At 47.8% G+C, this 20034-nt stretch overlaps 1 protein-coding gene and 1 long non-coding RNA gene across 3 annotated transcripts; one reads left to right on the forward strand and one right to left on the reverse strand.

Annotated features, from left to right (window-relative positions):
* Positions 1-2985: 2985 nt before the first annotated feature.
* On the reverse strand, positions 2986-16198 carry lrrc52 (leucine rich repeat containing 52). 2 transcript variants are annotated; one of them, XM_088599306.1, is made up of 3 exons: positions 15707-16195; positions 14828-15403; positions 2986-3498 (listed from the first exon to the last, which is right to left on the reverse strand). In XM_088599306.1, the coding sequence occupies exons 2-3, from the start codon at positions 15387-15389 to the stop codon at positions 3173-3175; spliced, it is 888 nt and encodes a 295-aa protein (XP_088455432.1). In that variant the 5' UTR covers positions 15390-15403; positions 15707-16195; the 3' UTR covers positions 2986-3172. The 2 variants fall into 2 exon arrangements, with proteins under 2 accessions (XP_088455432.1, XP_088455431.1); XM_088599305.1 differs by having other exon boundaries at positions 14828-16198.
* Positions 3495-8057, forward strand: LOC148652500 (uncharacterized). Its single transcript, XR_015925367.1, has 2 exons — positions 3495-5070; positions 7239-8057. It is a non-coding gene; the product is annotated as an uncharacterized LOC148652500 (long non-coding RNA).
* Positions 16199-20034: the final 3836 nt, after the last annotated feature.

The following is a 20034-nucleotide window of genomic DNA, read 5'->3' on the forward strand; positions in this document are numbered from 1 at the left end:
CACACGCACACACACGCACACACACGTACTTGCAGCACGCCGGGACTTTAAACAGATCAACTGCAAGTAGAGTGCATTCCACCTGGGGCTCTCCATGTACACAATAGCAGCAACTTATTGTTTTCCCACCTTTGTTAATAAAGGATCCATTTTTTTTTCTTGTGCGTTTTGCATTTACAGTGTAAATAACGCCCGGCACTACAGCTAAGCTCAGCGAATTTGCAGTACCGAGACCCTGAGTAACCTGCAGACACATGCACTGCAGCAGCCACTCAGCCCCTCCTCCTCGATGGGGGCCAGCGTCACTCAGTACCAGGGCTACACACGCATCACAGAGCGCTGGGGGTAGCGCATGCAGCCTCAGCCTGCTGGAATGGGATGCAGAAAGCAATCTGCCCCAGGACGAATTGTGGACAGCAACTGCTCATTGCTTTGCTGGCAGAGCCAAGCTCGGTTCAGACCAGGACTTAACGGCCAGGACGTCGATGAGCTGTGCCGTCTCTCCCAGGGAGAGCCTGGAAGCCTCTCGCGGACAGCAGGCTGGGCTTCGCCCAGAATGGCCCAGACCAATGCATCAAGAGCATTAAGGGCTGCCCGTGTTGACATGCCCTTGTGTCCCTGCGCATCCCCACAGCTCTGTCCTTAACGGTTTACTGCCACATTGCCTTCCGGATATAGCTAATCCTTTTTCCTATCCCCATCGCCCAGGTATTTATAACTGTGGGCCCAGGCTGGGTTAACTAGAACTGCTGCTCCGGTCCCCCAACCCTCCCCCCAGCCCGAGCCCAGCACTGCAATTTAAACCCAGGCGGCTACGCTCCTCGCTCACGCCGACACCACTTGAAGGATTTCATGGACGCTTTCTACCGTAAATCATGGCAGAAGCACATCCAGATGCAAACCCAAACTCTGTTCAAGACTGAAAGTCCCCTGCTGTGTTTCTTTTGTATTTGTCATTTTTATTTTTTACGGACTGTGGCGTATAAACAGTAGCAACGGCGCACCGGCTGTTACATTACGTAGGGGGGTGAATCTTCGTATATTCACTGACAGAACCTACAAGCCAGCAGCAAATTAAAAGGCCACGGTATGAACAATAAATAAGTGATAATAAGTGTCAGTTTCCAAGTGTTTTTTTAAACCTCCCGTTGACTGTGCAAAGCATTAAGTTTGTATAAAAGATTTTATTTAAAGTTTTGAAGTGGAAATTGATTGCCGGTCTCAGAAAGGGTGACAGTACGTTTCGGATATTTAAGTAGATAAGACGAGAAGAATTCCAAAGACAACCTTGTCAAAAAAGTATTCCAAACCGCCAGGACAACATTTGGGCAATATTTTACCAGTACAAAACAGGATGTAAAACTACAAATGGAAACCGAGATGCAGGAGTTTTAAATGTTTAAATATTTAGCAGCTGGGACGTATCTCACTTTTAAAGCCGGGGCCCAGCTGGGAGGAGGTCCTGCCTTGGCCACGTGTAAATGAGTTAATGATCCGATTTCCACACTTGGGACTGAATCGCACTGAATTCACTTTATGGTGGGACTGATTTTAAAGCCATCAAGTCACCAACAGCATCACTCCATCCTGGAGTTTATTAAGGAAAGATGCTTAATATATCTAGTTTTTTAAAGCTGGATGGTTCTCTGAAATATTGAAGATAAACCCCCCTTCTAATCCTCATTCTTCAGCTCTCTTTTAGGCGTTTATTGCTGCAAGAATATGTCTGAATAAGGCTTTTGGTGCAGTGCATGGAGGTATGTCTAGAGCTATCCCCCCTGACCTTGAGGTACGCTCGGATAAATTATCATCTGCAACAGGAAATCGATTAATAGATCTGGCTTGATATCGGCATCAAGGCTAATGAAATTCCGGCCCACCGGAAATAGACGCTCTCCTACGTTCTAGTGGGCTTTCTTCTGGATAAGCATGGATGGCGGCATAGTGAGCACCCCAGAGCATGAAATGAAAAGCGTCATTTTCATTTTCACTAGGTTTTGCTCTAGTCTGCCATTAGATCATCATAATACCCAGCATCCTTAAAAAGATGAGACACTGGAGGCAGCATCTATTCGAGTCCCTTACTCTGCAAACATCTGCTGGCGTTAATGGCCACAGCGCCTTCTCCTGAGAGCTGTGACAAATGGAGAGATGGGGCAGTGAACACCCTGGCCTTCTTCCCCGGCTCTCAGTGGGGAGGAGCGTCAGTCTGGAGAAAATCATATGCATCATTAGAGTCATTGTAGTGATAACAGAACATGCTCTTTGGACCAAAGCACTGTTGTCTCTCTCCAGGCCTCAGGAAGCTTTGAATGAACAGATCCAAATCTGTCACAAGACAAAACTGCAGACTTTTCTCTCGTACACTGAATTGGTAGTTGTGGTTTGTAATTGCCAGTTAGGTTGGTTCACCTCTGCCATCTCACAGTGGTATTCTTCTCGTGTGCATCCTCTGTATTTGCACTAGTCTGTCATTACCTTCTGCGTTTTGCACTGGGAGTCCCTCACTGCCAACAGCAGATATGCCCCTGATGGAGCACTGGTGCAGCTGTCACTGAAAGTACAGCCCAGCTGACAGGTCTCTGTGGTTTGGAACCTGACCAAGCTGCCTCTCAGCCAACTGGGGGACAGCACTTGGAAAATCTCAATAACTGCTGGCTAAGGCCATATATTGGTTTCAAACCACTGATTTCTGGATTACAAGACCAAAACCGCCGTCCAAGAGGAATCCTTTGCCTATTGAGCTATTCAGCATTCCAACCTTTTTGAGATTTCAGAAGTAGCTGTGTTTTGTTTTGTAAAGGCATTCTAACACAAAGTCCCTGATAGTCTGGGTTGATGCCCTGCCCATGCTGAGCTGTAGAGCAGGAGACGGAGCCCTGTGATCAGAGATGCTCTGCCTCCTGTGCACACCAGCTGGGAATGGGAACGTGAGACATGCTGCAGTGTGGAGTCCCCCACATGCCCACAAGCACTGAAACACACTTCCCTTTTTAATGCAACTTTTATTTTGACCTGCCTGGGTCACTGCCCTGGGGAAGCCAAGTGTCTGAGTCCAGTAGTGTCTTCCTCCTCTTTGATGCAGTTCCACCGCTAGTCCACAAGAGGTGCTGAAGGTGGCAGCAGTGAGCTTCCTCTGTATGTTTTGGGGAAGCTGGGGAGGGCCCTCAGCTCAAACCTCCATGGCAGGCTTGCTAAGGTGCCCGTTGCCCTGGTTGCCCCCCACATGCCCCCCCTCTCCTGCCCCCCCTTCCTCATTCTCGTCCTCATTCTCGTCCTCCTTCCTCTTGTCGTAGCGCTCATAGAGCACCATGAGCACCCCCATCACCCAGGCGGACACGGTACCAGCCGAGAAGATGACGAAGCCGATGCCGATGAAGAAGAGGTAGTCCCAGTAGCCGAGCATCTGGTGGCAGTCCATTCGCAGCCTCATGCCCACCTCCGCCAGCCGCAGTCCGCTGAGGGCAGAGGGGCCCCGGCACACCGTCCGCACCTCATCTGCACAGGCACACAGACACATGGGGAGTAAGAACGATCCTACCTACACAGTAGAGGTTACAGGGTGTGGGGTATAAGAGCAGAGGCTATGGGGGATATACTGTACAGATTACAGGGTGTGGGGTATAAGAGTAGAGACTATGGGAGAAATACTGTACAGATGACAGGGTGTGGGGTATAAGACTAGAGACTATGGGGGATATACTGTACAGATTACAGGGTGTGGGGTATAAGAGTAGAGGCTATGGGGGTTAGACTGTACAGATTACAGGGTGTGGGGTATAAGAGTAGAGGGTATGGGGGATGTAGTGTACAGATTACAGAGCGTGGGGGAGGTTACAGATTACAAGGTATGCTGGAGTATCCACAGATAACAGGGTGTGGTGGTGTACAGAATACAGGAATAAGAGAGAAACAGCGACAGGGAGAGGTGGAGAGAGAGTATCCTAAAACTCCCATAACTACGTCGTTGTCCAGCTCATCAAAACCTCCTCTGACGCTGGCCCACCTGAAGGACGGGAGCCACAACATCACAATGTCAGCAGTGTCACCTGTCTTCTGCGGCGTGTCCAGTGTTGCATACTTAATTGCCTTTCACTGTCCTTCCTGCGTCCCTCTCCCCACTAGACCACAACTGTCCTTCACAAACGGGCATTTCGGACATTTCTGTCCACGAGTCTCCGAGTAATGAATGACAAGAAGAAAAAACCTGGCAGAACTCATTGACGTGTACAGTTTTAAGGCTGTTACAGGCTTTTATCCTTAAGACCTTCAGTCGGGCTCCTGGTGGTATTTGTGAGTGCATTGCTGATCTTAACAACAATAAGAATAGAATAAAATTCGGGAAGCAGGGCTGCAGGATTTTCCGTGACCACCCTGTCCATTGTAAGGATAATCACTGTAAATGTGAATGATGTTCTCACAGCATTTTTAAGCTTGTCATCACAGCTAGATTATTTGGGTTGCCTGTGAAGGCGGAGGGGGGGAGGGGGTTAGAAAAAAACCGAGGAGATGAACACTCACAACTGCAAAATAGGAGAGTTTGTCATCCGAACAGCTGCTGGAGAGCGGAAGGCATTCTTCTCGCACTGCCACATTTCCAGGATGTGTTTGATGGTCCTAATCAATCACAGATGTTTTCCAATTAAAGCAGTCCATTACATCTGATTCCGTAAGTGGAAACACCTCGCAGCAAATACACAAGGCTATCGAGGCACAATCAACAGCCCCATCAATCATTTTTTATCTTCCTCTCTTAACAAATCCAAATTACTTTCCAGATAATCTACATTTCATACAGCTCTCTGATGCCATAGCACACCACCCCAGTGATTGGTGCCTTGAAACACTGGACATATCTGAAGTCCTGCTTTAGTACAGTATAATGATGTTTTTGTGCCCATCCATGCCCTCTTTCTCCCTGCCCCTTCTGCCCCAGAGTATGTGGGTCCATTTCACTGGAGGCGAGAGACATCACTGATTTCTGAATGGAGAATTGGACCGACAGCAGGAAACGAGCTAGGAGGGAGTGTTGTTCGCTGTAACTAGCTGCTGTGTCACACGCAGTAAAAGGTAAGTGGGTTTAAGTTAAAACCAAGACTCTTGTAGCCTGCCCTGCTAGGAAGAGGGGGTTATTCTCTTCGCAGGGAGCAGAACTTTGACATTTTTTAGCAGAGCACATTTTTGCACAAAGGGTTGTGAACAAGCTTCTCAGCCATCTTGGTGAAGCTGACGATACCCGTCTTTCTTCAAAAGAGGACAAGGGGAGATTCTTGAACCAGATATCTACTGGTCTCTTGTTAGTAACTGCTCTTGTGCAGTGGGCAGAAAGAGATACAGAGAACGAGGGCTGTGAGCCAGAAAGACGAGGGGAAAGTGATGGGCCTGACAGCGGAGTCATTAGTGTGGCAGTCAGTGCGTCCTGTCAGCTCGGGTCTGGGGGAGTCCTGCAGGAAACGTTAACTTGCATCACTCCTGTCACTTAGAGTGACGCATGTAGTCCACTGCACTCTCCAGCTCTCCAGCAAGGAGATCCTCATTAGACCTCCACTGCACGGTCTGTTTCACCTTAATACCTTTTTTTTTTTACTCCCAATTGCGCACTAGAAAGCACACAAAATAGAAGACTGCATTTTTTCTTCCTTATGGGCACCAACAATGATTACTGCAGATCATTACACGAAGGGAGAACATCAGGCTTATACCTGCTTGCGAGATAAAACAAACACTACATTTAACTGCACCTCAATGAAAAGTCCAAATGAAAAACGTTATATTTTTTGGGCCATCACTTCCTGTGGGAGTTGCAGTATACTCTATTGTAAATAACATTTGGAAAGATTTATAAATCGTGTCTACACACTGACTGTAGTTCCCTTAGAGCGCAAATAACCCAAAATGCTCCCCACACTCTTTTAGATGGGGATGTGCATGGTTACGGTTCTCGAGACACGTATTTGCATATTTCTAAATACATTAAGATCGTCACTCGAAACACCTTATATCTGTAAATACTAAAAAAAATATAAAAGCACACATGGAAGAGGACGTGCAACTATTATTATTTACGCTCTTTGCACAGGGTGTTCTATCCTTTTTTATTGCTGATCTACATGGGTTCACAGCCGGTATTCCTGGACTAGTGCCATTCCTCCTGTCCTCAGGGGTCGGAACATTTCACCGGGAACTTTTCTGGGCTTTAAGTCTCCAGATAAGAGGACTGAAGCCTTATAGCAAAACAGTGAAACCGATATGATTTCCGTTACACTTCAGATTGGCCCCATTCCGCAGAGACAGATGTAAGAATCTAAAATTACTTTTAAAATAAAATGGTTTTTCTGCTTCGTCGTTGGAATTTGTTTCATGGTATACAGTCAGTAGAGAAATGCATCCTACTGCTACCCATCTGGGAGCCCTAGTTATGTCCCTGGATGAACTCGGTATGTTTATTTCATTCCGAGATCTCTTCTGTGTGCTGGAAGTGCTGCGTGTCCCACACAGTCCCAGTCAGAGTGTGTAACAGCCCTGCGGTGAGCAGTCGCACTCAGGACACCACGGTGCCGCCACCGGCTTTCCTCTCCAGACCTCCCCCACAGCCGTGCGGAGAGGCTCCTCCGCTCCCACTCCCACGGTTCACCTTCACGAAGGGCATCGCGGCGCCGCGTCACCCAGCCAGAGCCCCCAGCCCCGCGCTGCCCTTTCCCCTCACCTAGCCTGGGTGGAATGCCACCTTCAAACGACCAGACCTCGCAGGAACCCGACACTATAAATAGACAAAGACACACAGTCTCCCCAATCCCCCCCCCCATAACCCCGGGCCTTGCCTCCCATCTCAGCCCCACCGGATACTCCTGGCCCTGACGGCTCTCCTCACGCATCTGAAACAAACCATCCCACATGTCCTACTGTTTTCATACTGTTGCTGCACATTTATGCAGTACCTCCCCCCTCACACATACACCTCAGTCATCCCCCACCTCTGCCCCTGAAGAGGTGTGAAATGACCCCCAGGTCTTAGATCCAAGAGATAAACTGCCTTTATCTCCCCTCTTCGTTTCCATTTCTCCTGTGTTCTGTGTCCAGCTGTGCTCAAAGGTGTTTGTGCTCAAGGGCTTACTTCAGATGCCTATCTGAGCCGCGCTATAAATGTAGCTATTTTTAACCCAAGCCACAGAATTATGTAATTGTGTATGTTTATCATTAAGAAGAAGCTCCTTTTTTTTTTTCTTCGGAACATCGAGCCGGCTGGGGTTCGTCGGCACTACAGAGAGATCAGTCGGAGAGGGTTCTTGTGACCTGCGTGCACCACCACAGCAGGAATCCGAGATCTCAGGCTCTCCCTCTCCTCGGGCGGCTACAGTGATAAAAACGCTTTCTGCAGTTTTTGAAAGGAAGAAGAAGTGCAGATCACAGATGTGAGACGGCCTGAAATCTAGCTGGGGATGGTGCAGAGGGGGTATCAGTGGAGAGTGCGAGTTTGTGTTGGAGGATGGGGTGTGTATGGGGTGTGTATACTGACACAGTGTTCACCCCTAACCCACTCCTCATGCATTTATTGGCCAATCTACTACTTGATCAATGTATTTACTAATAAAGGACTTATCAATTGATTGACTGGGAGAAAGAGTCTGAGTTATGCTGCAGGCTGAGGCACCAGGGCAGCTGGAAGGACTTGCATGTAGTTTTCCCTTCATGTCTCTTGAGTTTGAGGGCGTTGCAACATGTAGCTGAAAGCACAGAAGCCAGTCCAGCAGCTAAGGGGGGAAGGATACCATGTATAATATTTAAGGAATTTGTCCCGGATGAATAAAGTCAGGGCAAGGACATAAATATGTGGGAGCAGAGCCATTCAGCGTGTCAATATCAAAACTGTAAATTCTCAATCTGACCGAATGCCAACACAGTAAAAGAAGGACAGGGCTCACAAGACTAATTTGTCTGAGGATGGCTTTGAGCTTGCCAAGAACTGCTAGCATTAGTTGCTGTGAGTAATAGGTAGCCATCCATTGCCAAATACTTTCCAATCTACACTTGGTAATTTATTAAAAGCATTTTTTTTTTAGAAATACTGTATCATGGTGGTTTGGTTTTTTTTTACATATATTTCTCATTTTATCTTCATTAAGTGCTCTGAAAGCAGATTAATAATGATTACAGTTTTGCCTTACTAAATATCAATAGCCTCTTTGGCACACGGGAATAATACACTGTTGGAAAATATTATTATATTATTATGGAAACAAGGGATCCTGGCCCAGGTCTTGAGAATGACCTTGCGTCACATACAGAAACTGGTGTTTCTTCGTGACCAGGAACATGTTTCCTCTTTAATAAAAAAAGCCATTAACTTGTAACATGGAACTAATCATACACCTACTTCAACATTTGTTTCCAAGAATATTTATATTGATATTTAAATTGACTACTGACCAAAATATCTTGCTGCTTGCATTAATCTGCCTACTAGGAATCATTTCTGGGAATACTTGTCAAAAATACAACCACACAATGGTCAAGACCTGGATTAAATACAAACTGCAAATTAAACACCTGGTGACTGACTGCTTGCTGAGTGCTGAAAACTGACTTCACCTGCCACATCCTAAAGCACACTGTGGTTTATTCCAGACAATCTGTCTCGATCTTTGTAGAGACAAGCAGGCAAAACGTAAAAACCTAAAGAAAGCTTTCAATTTCGTTTTTTAAGAGCCCAGCAGAAAGGCCGATCTGGTGAGTTAACTGATCCGGGGGAGGTAAAAGAGAAAAAAAAGGTTGTCGTGTCCCGGTCAGGGTAAGGAAAGATAGGGTCTTACTCCAGCAACGTTACCTAAGTGGAAAAAGACACTGCAGTGACACTGTCAGCAGGAGACTCGAGTGTCAAACCAGAGTCCATCTTACACCCGGGGTTTAATCTCAGCCTGTCATGAAATAGTCTGAAGTCATTTAATAAGCCGACCAGCGCGCTGTACTGTATGTCCAACTCAATTAAACATGTCTCTCCTGCAAATGGTGAGCACAGAATTTGGAGTTGTCAAAAGAGGTGACAAGGGCTGTTGCATAGACAGTTATCAGCTCTAATCTGGGACTCCACTCATCTCTCCACACCTCCAGTGAATGAGTGGGAGGTCAGCACTGAGCTGGGACTGGATGCTTTAATAAAATCAGACTGACAGCACAGTACACCGGCTGCCCGGCTCCCCTCCTCCAGATCCTGGCGGCTTTATGGGCTTTTTGTTCCACCTGAGCTCTTCATAAGTTACCAAACGAATTATTCACTCGACTGAGCCACTTCAACCTGTCCCCCAGGTCTCAGGCAGCTCATCAATCAGGAGAGTGCAGAACGCACAGGAGTGCGGCCTGCAGGACTGAGCCGGAACAAAATTCCTCCTGGCAGCAGGAGCCCTTGAGGATTTCCGGAATCCGAGCCGCAGGTATCTCAGGATGAGCACCGCGAGCCCGTTCGGAAGAGCACACTCCCGGCTTTGTGCGGTTTACGGTCCTCAAAACCCCGTTGACCGTCACTCGACACACAGTGGAAAGAGTTACTACTGTATGCCAGAACTGGTGGATTCCAGGAGTCCAATTGTGGAAAGGCTGTGCTCAGAAAGTGATTTTGCAGTGCCTCCCACCCTGAACTGAGCGGGCGCTGAGGGACAGTGAAGGTCGTTAATGTGCCGGACCTCGCGGCCTCTCCTCCTCTGTCCTCCCGGCCCTCTTTCTTGCCCTGCCCTTCTCTCGTTCTCCGTTTCTCCCCGGCTCTGCCCCGCGCTGCCCCTGCCTTATTCTCTTTCCAGTCACCTCCGTGACGACGCCTCTCCGAGTCCTTTCCCCCGTCTCTCTCCGACTCCCCTCCCCCCTGTCCCTCAGACTCGCTCCCTGTTGTGGCTGCTCCCCGCTCTCGCAGTTTCCAGCTCTATGAATTTTTAACTCCCCGCCTTCTCACATGTTCCCCACGCCTCGCGCCCTGAACGCCGCCCTGGCACAGTGCCCTGCCGCCCGGGGAACGGCCATGCCCCACTGAGCCCACCTGCTGCCCAAGGTAAATCATGGTGTTGTTGCACTGTGGTGTAGCAAGGCACAGTGAAAGCACAAAATGGCTCATTCAGTCTAGGTTAAAACCTGCTGTCCTACGGCAATGGGAAAGATAATGATGCGGTAGAGGCACAAGAAAACCACTGTAAAAATGTTCAAAATGCACTGTGGTAAAATGTCAAAGGAGAACTAGAGATTCACAAACTACTGCAACTGTCTTAGCTGTGTACATCTGCAGCACCAACAGCACAGCTGTTACCAGTCAAATATGAGGTAAAATATTAATATAAATATGTGGGTCTTTGTTGACTGGAGTGTTTAATTCCTTATATCTAAAGCGTGTGGATGTGTATTACACATATATATGATACACAATGATACAGGATACATGCGAGAAAGGAAGATCAGGAATATCAAGGTAAAGAATCATTGTGCTGAGAAATTACCTTTACCCTAGTTTAGTTCTTTATTCTATCGTGCTGGTTTTGAAACCCCTCTTCCTCATATCAGACTGTGCTACATTTCTATACTTCTTTTGAACTGGTTGGAGAATTCCTGTACCTATTGGTGAATGTTCCATTATACGTAAAGCAATAGTATTATAAACTTCAGTAAACCTTAGAAAAAAATCTCAGCCAAATGAATAAGGTGTTTCTGTAGCCCCTTTCCCCTTAAACTCGGGATCTTCACAGCGAACCCGGCAGCCACAGTGATGCACTGCTACCCCTGGGCCGGTTTGTCAGTCTTTTCAGGGAGTGGGACAGTACTGATTGACCTTCATACCATGTGCTCTCTGCCCAATACCCCAGAGCACCAGGCAGAACTAAGCCAACAGTAAGAAGGTACTTCTCAGACACATGGGACACCAGGTACACGAGAGTCCGTGGAGAAAGATGAGCACCCAGGCCGGACTTGAAGGAATCTAATGTTTCAGCGTCCCTGACATTGGAGGGGATGGAGTTCCTTCTAGCTCAACGTCTGAAGTTTCCTGCCCCAGCTTGAAGAAAACCTCTACCTGGTGGGTGTTCATCTTATTAGTTAACCCCAAAAGACTCAAAGATAAACCTTCATTGTAATCGTGATGTGTTGTGACTTGTCTTCACAGCCTTTACAGTGTCTCACAAAATGTCTAGTAATTCTGAATAAATTTCTGAATAAAAGTCGTATTGGTGGTTTTTCTGGGGGGAGTTAATGGTTGAATAAACCTCTTGTGTAAAAACATAAAAACATCAGAACATAAAGAAGGACAGAACGGGAAGAGAACACTGTTGTTCATTTGGCTATTGGTCGCTTATCATTCCCTGAATTTCATCCAACAATTTCCTGAAAGACGCCAACGAGTCTGTTCCAAGACAGTGCCGTAGCTTGTTAGTTTGCTCTGGACAATATCTATCCTGGACACCGTTCCAGGCAAAGAAGCACCAGTCACTACTGATAGGGCAGAGCACTGAGGTGGGTTGGTCTCCCTATCCCACTGGACTCCCGGAAGCCTGTCCTTCTTGTCTTTTCGGACGATGAAAGGGAACTGGGAAGAAAAAGCCCAGGGAGAACAGACAAACTCCAAACAGACAGCAGCCTCAGGCTGGAATCAAGCCCACGGGTGCAGGAGCTATGAGCCAGCAGAACGAACTTTCACACCGCAGACACCGCTCAAAAGACTCGTGTCAGCTTCTTTCGAACGGTTTTTTTTCCAGACTTTCAGCAGTCTGCAGATGTAATTGATCAGAGCTCCGCTGGCATGCTCTCTGCTGTTCAGGTAGAACAACAGTCATTAGCAGTTAGCAGCCCCACGTTGTGGCACAGCTGGACAGCTCGACACATTAGCCCGAGGAGACGGCGGGGCATCCCAGCGAGGGCTGCGGGCTTCTGGTTCTCTTTCTTCCTAACCCATCGTCTTATTGGCTCAGGTGGAAGCGTTTAATGTTTACTTCAAGGCCTTTTGAGGCTCATGGTCCGAGGACACACCTGCAGTGTACAGGATGTCCAAAGGCTGAGGTCAAGCAGACTTCAGTGTTCTGGGCTGAAGCAGAACTAAGCCAAAGAGCCTGCAGGAATGAGGTCTGACAGCCCTGTTCATGACTGACAGCAGTGTAGGGATCCCCACGTTCCTGTCTGAGGCGATTCTGATCATCAGCCCCTCAGTGGAACCCCACAAATCCCCAGTTGCCAGTGTTGCTGTCCCCCCCCCGCGCACCGAGCACGCAGGACGAACACGGCACAGCACCCTGACTCAGCTGTCAGATCGGGATGACTCACTGACTGTCTGCAGCGCCGCACAAGAGCTCTTCCTCAGCAGAGAGCACCTTGACCTGCCTGAAAGGCGACACGCCGGATACGTGAACGAATGTGTGATACATATTATTGGCACCTGAAGCAATAATATCATCGTCGTTCTTCTTCGCCATAGCGTCAGTGTAGAATGCTTAATCGACAGCCAGCAGTTTATTGATTTATTAATTCACTCACCCCTTCAGGCGAGCTCTGATGTGTACAGCTTTATAACTGTACTGTATTTCCTAGGACAAAGTCAACCGTTTGAGTATTTGCGATCAGTTGTCCTTTAAGATTTTAAGCTCTTTTTAGGATCCTTTCAAACTGGAAAAAAATGCCCCTGGTCTGCAATGTGAGAGAAAAATTCTGATGTGTGTATCCTGTCTTGGCCAAGTCTGTCTTGGCTACGTCTCGGGGAGATTTCTAAACTCTTTAAAATGGAAGTTAGTTTTAAAAAACACAAGGTTTAGCCTAGGCCACTCCTCCCTGGTTTAACGATGCTGCACTAGAATTGCCTAGGGCTCGGCTTATTCTTCAGGGTGGGGTCGGGGCCCAGGACTGTCTTTGCGGTCACATCCACGGCCTTCAGGAACCTGTCTGCCGAGGCAGGGAGCCGGGGGCCAGAGATCTGCAGCAGTTCTCCGGCTCTTCATCCCAGCAGAGCTCTCAGCTCTCAAGTGAACCTCACACGAACAAATGATCCGCTAATAAGGCCCTGTTATAATTATGACCAGCAATGAAACTGCTGGAGGTCTCACGATCCCTCTAAAAATTCATGAGTAATTTGAGGGCCGAGGGCGAAATCGGCTTCAAACCAGACGCCATCTGAAAATTACAATCCCGCTCCTTGATGGCAGCATTGTGTCTGCCGGAGGCCTTTTCCTTCTGCCATCTGGAAAACTTTCATTACTGGCTGGGTTTGTAATTTGCAAGTGGCAGATGTGCCAAGGTTCCGACATCATACTTTACACTTCAAATTGCACAGTTTTGAATACGAACCGACATCTATGTTTAACCTCCTTGCAAGCAGGTTAATTCTGAACTCTATACAGTGACCCGACCTTAAGGATCACTGATCGCAGATGGCCTTAACTTAAGCAAGTCTAGGACCACTGCCAATCAGCAAGACTACTCGTTAGAGTAAGAGAAAAACTTGGCTGTATTTTTCCAGAGTCTCTGGTTATATGTAAGGCACTCTCTGAAACCACTGGTTTTAGTCAACATCTGTGTTTACAGCTGAAAATTCAAGGTCAAACAAAAAAAAATGTTTCTCAATGGTCGAGTCACAACGACAGCAATAAATCAGGAGAGTGCATTAGAAAAATTGCTAGCAATAGCTGCCAAATGCACAGCCACCCAAAGGCTAGCTGGTAGTGTGACAATCTTTTGCCCACTACAGTGACTGCCTGTCAGCTTGAGAATTAACAGCTTTGATATTGACACACTGGGCACTGACTGGCAAAGCTGCCTTGTAATATTCAGGCTTTCTTCTGGCTTGCTCACTTGCAGATTCCCCAAGCTTCCTGCTGGCCCCATTATCATCAGGGCCTGTCATAAAAGGTTACTGTTGTAATCTCGCACCCTGTGCACAAGTTTTGACCTGCATTTGATTTGCTTCTCCGTGGTCACACAAACTTTTCCGTCATGCTCTACAATACTTGATTCAGCTTTTTTAATGCTTTATAATGTCACTGTGCTTTACTACACTTTGAACTGCATTTACCGTGGTATACCGCAGTAAAAGTGTTCACATGAGGAAGACGAAGGTTCTGAAAACGACAGCTGACCGTGTCATGCCAGAAATATGATCTAATGTTTTGTTTATTTTGCGCGCTTTTGTTAATATTTTGGGCTTTCTTTCTGGTGGTTATTTATTCTGGAGCCAAAGCCAGCAATGCAAATTCTAGGCTAAAAATCGTTTGTGCGATCCAAGTAAGGAAATTGATATTTTGATGAAGGGTTCCAAGCACGATCGTAAACTCTCCTGTTCGGAGTTTAGCCGGGACAGAAACGAAATGACGCAGGACGGGGTCGGTGCAGTTTACAGCCTTTTTCAAGGGCACCTCAGGAACAGAGCAAGAGCCCCCCTCCAAACGTGTTTACTAAACCATACCCACACGCAAGGTCGAAATGTCGGTGGCTGCCGGTGATTTTAGTGGACTTAATACTCGTCCACACGGTATACAAAGTATTACACGCAGCCTCGGACAGAAATCTGTAAATCTTGCTTTTTCTCTTGCCTTTGAACTTTCCTGTACACCGCCTGCAAGTGCAAATCTGACTGCTGTTCCTTCCAGGAGCTACTTAGCCGTAGAAAAGTAGAAAACAATTCCAAGGTTTTCTGCTTACACAGCCGTCAGACAGAACAACATCACGTCGAATTGTGCCGTGTGTTTCACGGAACAAACATCTGAACCACACGATGAACCCCCAGACACAAGGCCGAGGTTACCGACAGGCGAGCTCGTCGGGGGAAGGAGGAACAGGGAAAGGGGGAGGACGGAAAGGAGGAAGAAGAGCAACTCACCCTGAAACTTGAATCCCTCCACCTGCACCCAGAGGCAGAGGTCTTCCGTGTCGCAGTCGCAGCGCCAGGGGTTCCCGCTGAGGCCGAGGGAGCGCAGGGCGGGCAGGGCGATCAGCGTGCTGATGTTCAGGGAGGTCAGGTTGTTCCTGCTGATGTCGAGCACCTGCAGAGCCGCGTTTTCGGCGAAGGCGTCGGGGTGGATCTCGGAGAGGCCCGGGTTGTCCGTCATCCGCAGCATCACCAGGCTGCCCAGCGGGCCGAACGTCCTGTCGTCGATTTGGGCCAGGTTGTTGAAAGAGAGGTCCAGGTAAGCGAGCTTCCGGAGGTTACCGAAGGTGGACTCGGAGATCTCCGTGAGGGAGTTGTTGCTGCAGTCTAGGTAGACTAAGTCAGACAGGTAGTTGAGCTGCAGAGCCGGGAGCTCCTTGATGCGATTGTTGGAGATGATGAGCTGTCTGGTGGCCAAGGGCAGCTCTCGGGGAAGATCGATGAGCTGTTGGCCGGAGCACTGGACCACCAACTGGTCATCACACACGCAGCGGTCGGGACACCCGGCCGTCATCACCGGGGATGGGGCTACCCCCATTACAAAAATTAAAAGGCAGATCAGCCGCAAAGACTGCGCGCTGGGCTCAGGAAGAAGGCGCATGATACAGCCGAGGGCTTCATTAACTCTGTCTGGACGGTGCCCGAGCACACTCCCTCATTCTTCATTGATCTTTATTGCTAGTGAGTTAGTCTAGGATTAGTATTCCGTGGGGCTTTTTTTTGTAAATAGTTTTTAATAATAGTAAGACTACTGTTACGCGCTCACACCTCGGTCAATTAATACAAAAGATAAATGCAAGAGTTTCTAGTCCGCACAATACTCTACTGTACCACTTGACAGCTGACTCCGGGTTTCAGCGGCGGTATGTGCGTTGATTCCTCTGTGCCCGTAATGATCTCCGTGCCTTTTCTGCCTTCTGTCTTCTTTTGTTTGGTTCTTTCCCCGTGTTATACTTTCGAAACTCCTTGCAGCCCCTCAATTTCTGCAGCGTCAGTGTACAGTAACTGCTCGTCCGCAGTGAGCTACAGTATAATCCTTTTTGTGTGTGTGTGGTTTTTTTCCTGAGAGCGAGAGCGTGTTAGTGCTCGTGTCCTTGTTTATGATAGGAGTCGGTCTGTGTGCGTACTGTATGTGCGTGTGATCCCATCTACAGGGGCTGAGTGCGAGAGAAGGAGACGGAATGAGAGTGCGTGTGCTGTCCTGTGCGTGTTTGTGGGTGCGCGGTACCTGCCGGTAGAAACCGGGAGCTCTGTGATCTCAGAGATCCTGAGAGGCCGTGTGACCTGCTGTCACACAAGTTGACTGTCAACGTGCTATAGTGACGTAACCAGGTGTATTTATGACACCTTTAAAGAAAATGAATCGCTTAAAAAAAATTAGCAGCGACAAACAAACTCGAGACGAAAAGGGTAACTGAAGCAGCAGATCTGAAAACCCACGAAACAGCGGTGGCCAGTCCCCCGCGTTCGCCCTTAACGGTTCACGGATGCTCTCCGGTCTTTTCTCCGACGGTTGTGTGCTGCACTGTCGACCGTCTGTCGCTCATAACGAGGAATACTAATCCTGCCGTCTCTGTGCCGGGCTCCTGGCTGCGGATTTACAGCAGCTTATATAGCAGCGTCTCTTTCCGTGCTGCCTTATACATTATATATATCATCGTGGATGTGCTTTGAAAACTCAGCATCCCGTAGAAATGCAGGTGCAGAAGTATTACCACCACGTATCTGAAACACGGCAGATGAAAGTACCAGGTCCTGAATTCGGTTAATTCTTTAGAAGGGTGCATGAGTGGTCAGTAGACTACAGGGACCATCAGTCGTCTGTCTTATTTCTGCAGCAGCGTGTAGGCAAATACGTTGATAAGTAAATATGTCAGTAATGGCTTTTCAGTGCAGTTAACGTGTACAGTGTTTGCTGACACCAAAAGTAGGTGGATTATGATATTTAAATGTTGTCTTTAAGTGCCGCCAGAGCTCGGAAGACAGAAAGCAAAGTGCCTTTGATTTGAGTACTACCGACAAAAGTTGCCCTACACAGAGGTGCAGCGTGAATCACAGGATTGTGTAACACTGTTAATGATACAGCACAGTAATACTTTGCCTCCATTCCCCCAGCAATCCACCCACGAATTACACTTGCTACTATTTCACTCCTGTAGTCTCCGGCGCTTGCTGTACTTGCCCTGTACAGTGAATTTGGGTGGGATCCCAGCAAGAGTGGACCACTCAACCACTGCAGGGCTGTGCGCACAGGCAGCGTTAAAAGCAGGAAGCATGGGCTTTGAAATAAGAAAACGAGGAGCCCGTTGAGGACGCTCCGTTTCTTCATTCTGCTGAATGTGGCTGGTCGGCTGTGTGAGTAGTCTGGCAGAGAGGCCGGGGCTGGGTGTGGGGGGCAGAGCCGGACTGCAGGTGACCCCGACAGCCCGTGAACGGCAAGCGGGGCCTTTGCTGGGGGCGGATCGTGTCGCAGGCAGAAGAAGCCGCAGGGTTATTACCGTCTCCGGCGGCTCTCCGCGTGAGAGGGACGCATAACAAAGGAAAAATAAATTGTGTAGATTGGACTCATTAGTGTAACTTTCCTTTCTGGAATCACCCCAAGTTCTCTCCTTGCAGCGCCTGGCCCAGTGGCAGAGCTGGTGTGTGGCTCAAGGCTCGCTTTACTATTTAATGGCAGTATCGTCTGTCAGGCATGGTGTGCAGGCTCCGACTGCACTCCAGGTACAAGTCAGGATCTCCTTATTCACCTCAGTGTATTTATACAGTACAACGTGGATTATGCATAAATGTTTATGGCATATCTATATATATACCCACTGTGACAAAGGGGTGTCTAGTCTAGTCTATGTGGTGAGTGTTGTTACATAGCTCATTATATAGTAGACCAGGACCTTTCCCCGGAGAAACAGCAGTTTATTGTCCTGATTGGCTGTTTTATCTTTCCTCTTAAATATTTTTCTTTCCTTGCACAAGAGTGCAAAGTAAACAGACACTTTCTTGCACTTTATTTTTTTTGTCAGGCCTATATTTTCATGATGTCCACGACCACCCCTCATTTCATAAATGCAAATCACACTCACATCAGTGTATACATATGCTTCTAACTGTAAGGGTGAACCAGTAAGGGATTGAAGCCTTAGATCTTCTCAGGAGACTTAACTAAATTAAGTTCCCAAATGTACCATCCTCTGCTCATTTGTAGAGTGAAATTGACTTTTGATAACTGACGCAAATTGATTCAGCACCATGGCCCACCTGCGTAGGGCTAACAATGAATTCTCAATGAAGACAACATGCCATTGTCAGACGCAAGACTAGAAAGCATTAGGCTCTACAAATACCAGTACTGTTCCAGGTACCTTAAAGAGCCAAAAGCTTCAGGAGGATGACCTCACCAATACGCTACACAAGGACAATGAGAGAATGGAAAGTTGCAAATATGTCCAAACCTCTTGCACAGGACGACATTTTCAAGACACTCGACTGGGCAGGTTCCCCAGAGTGAATCTGCCTCACTAGAATCACCCACCCTTCGCTGAAGGTGATTCCATGTGCTCCAAACCCAGGAGGATAACAAGCAGGAAGATGTTAGATCAAATAGATGAAGTCAACACTGTCCCAGGTGGGCAAACTCAACACAGAAAGGTAAGGTTTGCGCGATGTTAACAAGCATTGTGTCCCCAAGGCATGCTTAAGAAACAGAAACACTTACAGTACAACAGTTTAAGAACAAGTAAAGGTTTATTCCAGGCTGAAAAGAGAAGAAAAGAAACACAACATTTCGGCTGTGGAGCCTTCTTTGGATGTCATAGAAGGCACACCCAATGAAGGCTCCACAGCCGAAATATTGTGTTTGTTTTCTTCTCTTTTCAGCCTGAAAAAAACCCTTTGCAGCCTACGCATGCTGACGCAGCTACCTACATGAACTAGTACAAGAACTTATGTGCGTTTGGGTCAAGTAATTCCACTGTCTGAAAACTAGACGTGTGTAATGAAATGGAAAGCATCCGGAGTGAACTGGAAGATCGGTTTTGATTGTAGAGGGGAACCCATCTCTGCACTACAGAAGGAAGGTCTTAACCCATGGGCTTTCATGCCTTGCACCTGAGCATGAGGGTGCAGAAGGTACAGAAGACCCAAGGGACTTTGGGAGGGCACATGCCCGAAATAACACAAAAAAGCTGGAAAAGAAGCTAACAGTGAAATTTAGAGGGCAAACTGAATAAAACTTGTCATCAGTGGAAGAGTGAAATGGCAATGGGCCAGACACACAGAAAGATGAACAGGTCATCAGCAGACTGGACTGGATCCCAGGACAGAAGAAATTACCTCTGGTAAGACGGATGGCTATGGCAGAAGAATCTTTGGGGAGGCCTTCCTCCAGTCCTGGATCGATAAAGGCTGAAGATGATGATATAACTCATGTTTATCAATACCTGAGTTCTGTCAGCTTGATAGAATCTGTTTGCAATGTTACAGCTGTCACTTTAAGACTGGCAAATAGTTTGAATTGTAATGTTTTAAAAATAGAAGAAAAGCAAAAGTTCTGCCCAGATCTCGTCATTCCGCAGTCTGGGAGCTTCAGTGTTGAGGCTGTGTTGTGCAGCTCCTTGTTGTTAATGTGCTCACATAACACCAGCCCCAGAGCCCGGGGCAGCAGTTGGGCTTATTCATCACTGCCTGGGGAGGGCAGCGGGTTTCAGAGGAGCACAGAAAACGAAGAGGAATAAAAATAAATCACCCTCCAATCAGACTCGCTAGCATGACAGCAGACAGACAGGACTCCTGACGCGAAGGGCACGCTGTGGTGTCGAGGAGGACGGCAGTCGTAGCCCCCTGGACAGGTATCACATCTCCTGTTCCCCTCCCCTGAACCATGTCCTTCCCCCCCTGTGGCCTCACCTGGGCAGTCAGAGCTGAGGGGGAGAAGCTCGGCTGAGGGTTGATGGGGGCCTTCCTTTATCGATAGTCAGGACCTGAACAGTCATTTGAAACGGTGTTTCCTTGTATCTCTTGCCTGTGCTCTGTTACTATATTATTATAATATCACTTTTGCAGGGGGCTTTGCTGTGCTCTGCTGGAGCCAGGCATGCTGCAGTCATCTTTTGTGAGGTGTGGTGGGGGAGCGTGTTGCTCTGGTAGCCCCAGTACCCCAGTCC

The sequence above is a fragment of the Lepisosteus platostomus genome, chromosome 11 (assembly GCF_059453375.1).
Source record: "Lepisosteus platostomus isolate fLepPlt1 chromosome 11, fLepPlt1.hap1, whole genome shotgun sequence".
NCBI lineage: Eukaryota > Metazoa > Chordata > Actinopteri > Semionotiformes > Lepisosteidae > Lepisosteus > Lepisosteus platostomus.

Excerpts from the sequence above, each read along its gene's own strand:
- lrrc52 (XM_088599305.1), bottom strand. The coding sequence starts at position 15,476 with ATGCGCCTTCTTCCTGAGCCCAGCGCGCAGTCTTTGCGGCTGATCTGC. Across the intron at positions 3,499-14,827 it reads GGAGGGATTCAAGTTTCAGG|ATGAGGTGCGGACGGTGTGC; the intron begins GTGAGTTGCTCT and ends GTGCCTGTGCAG.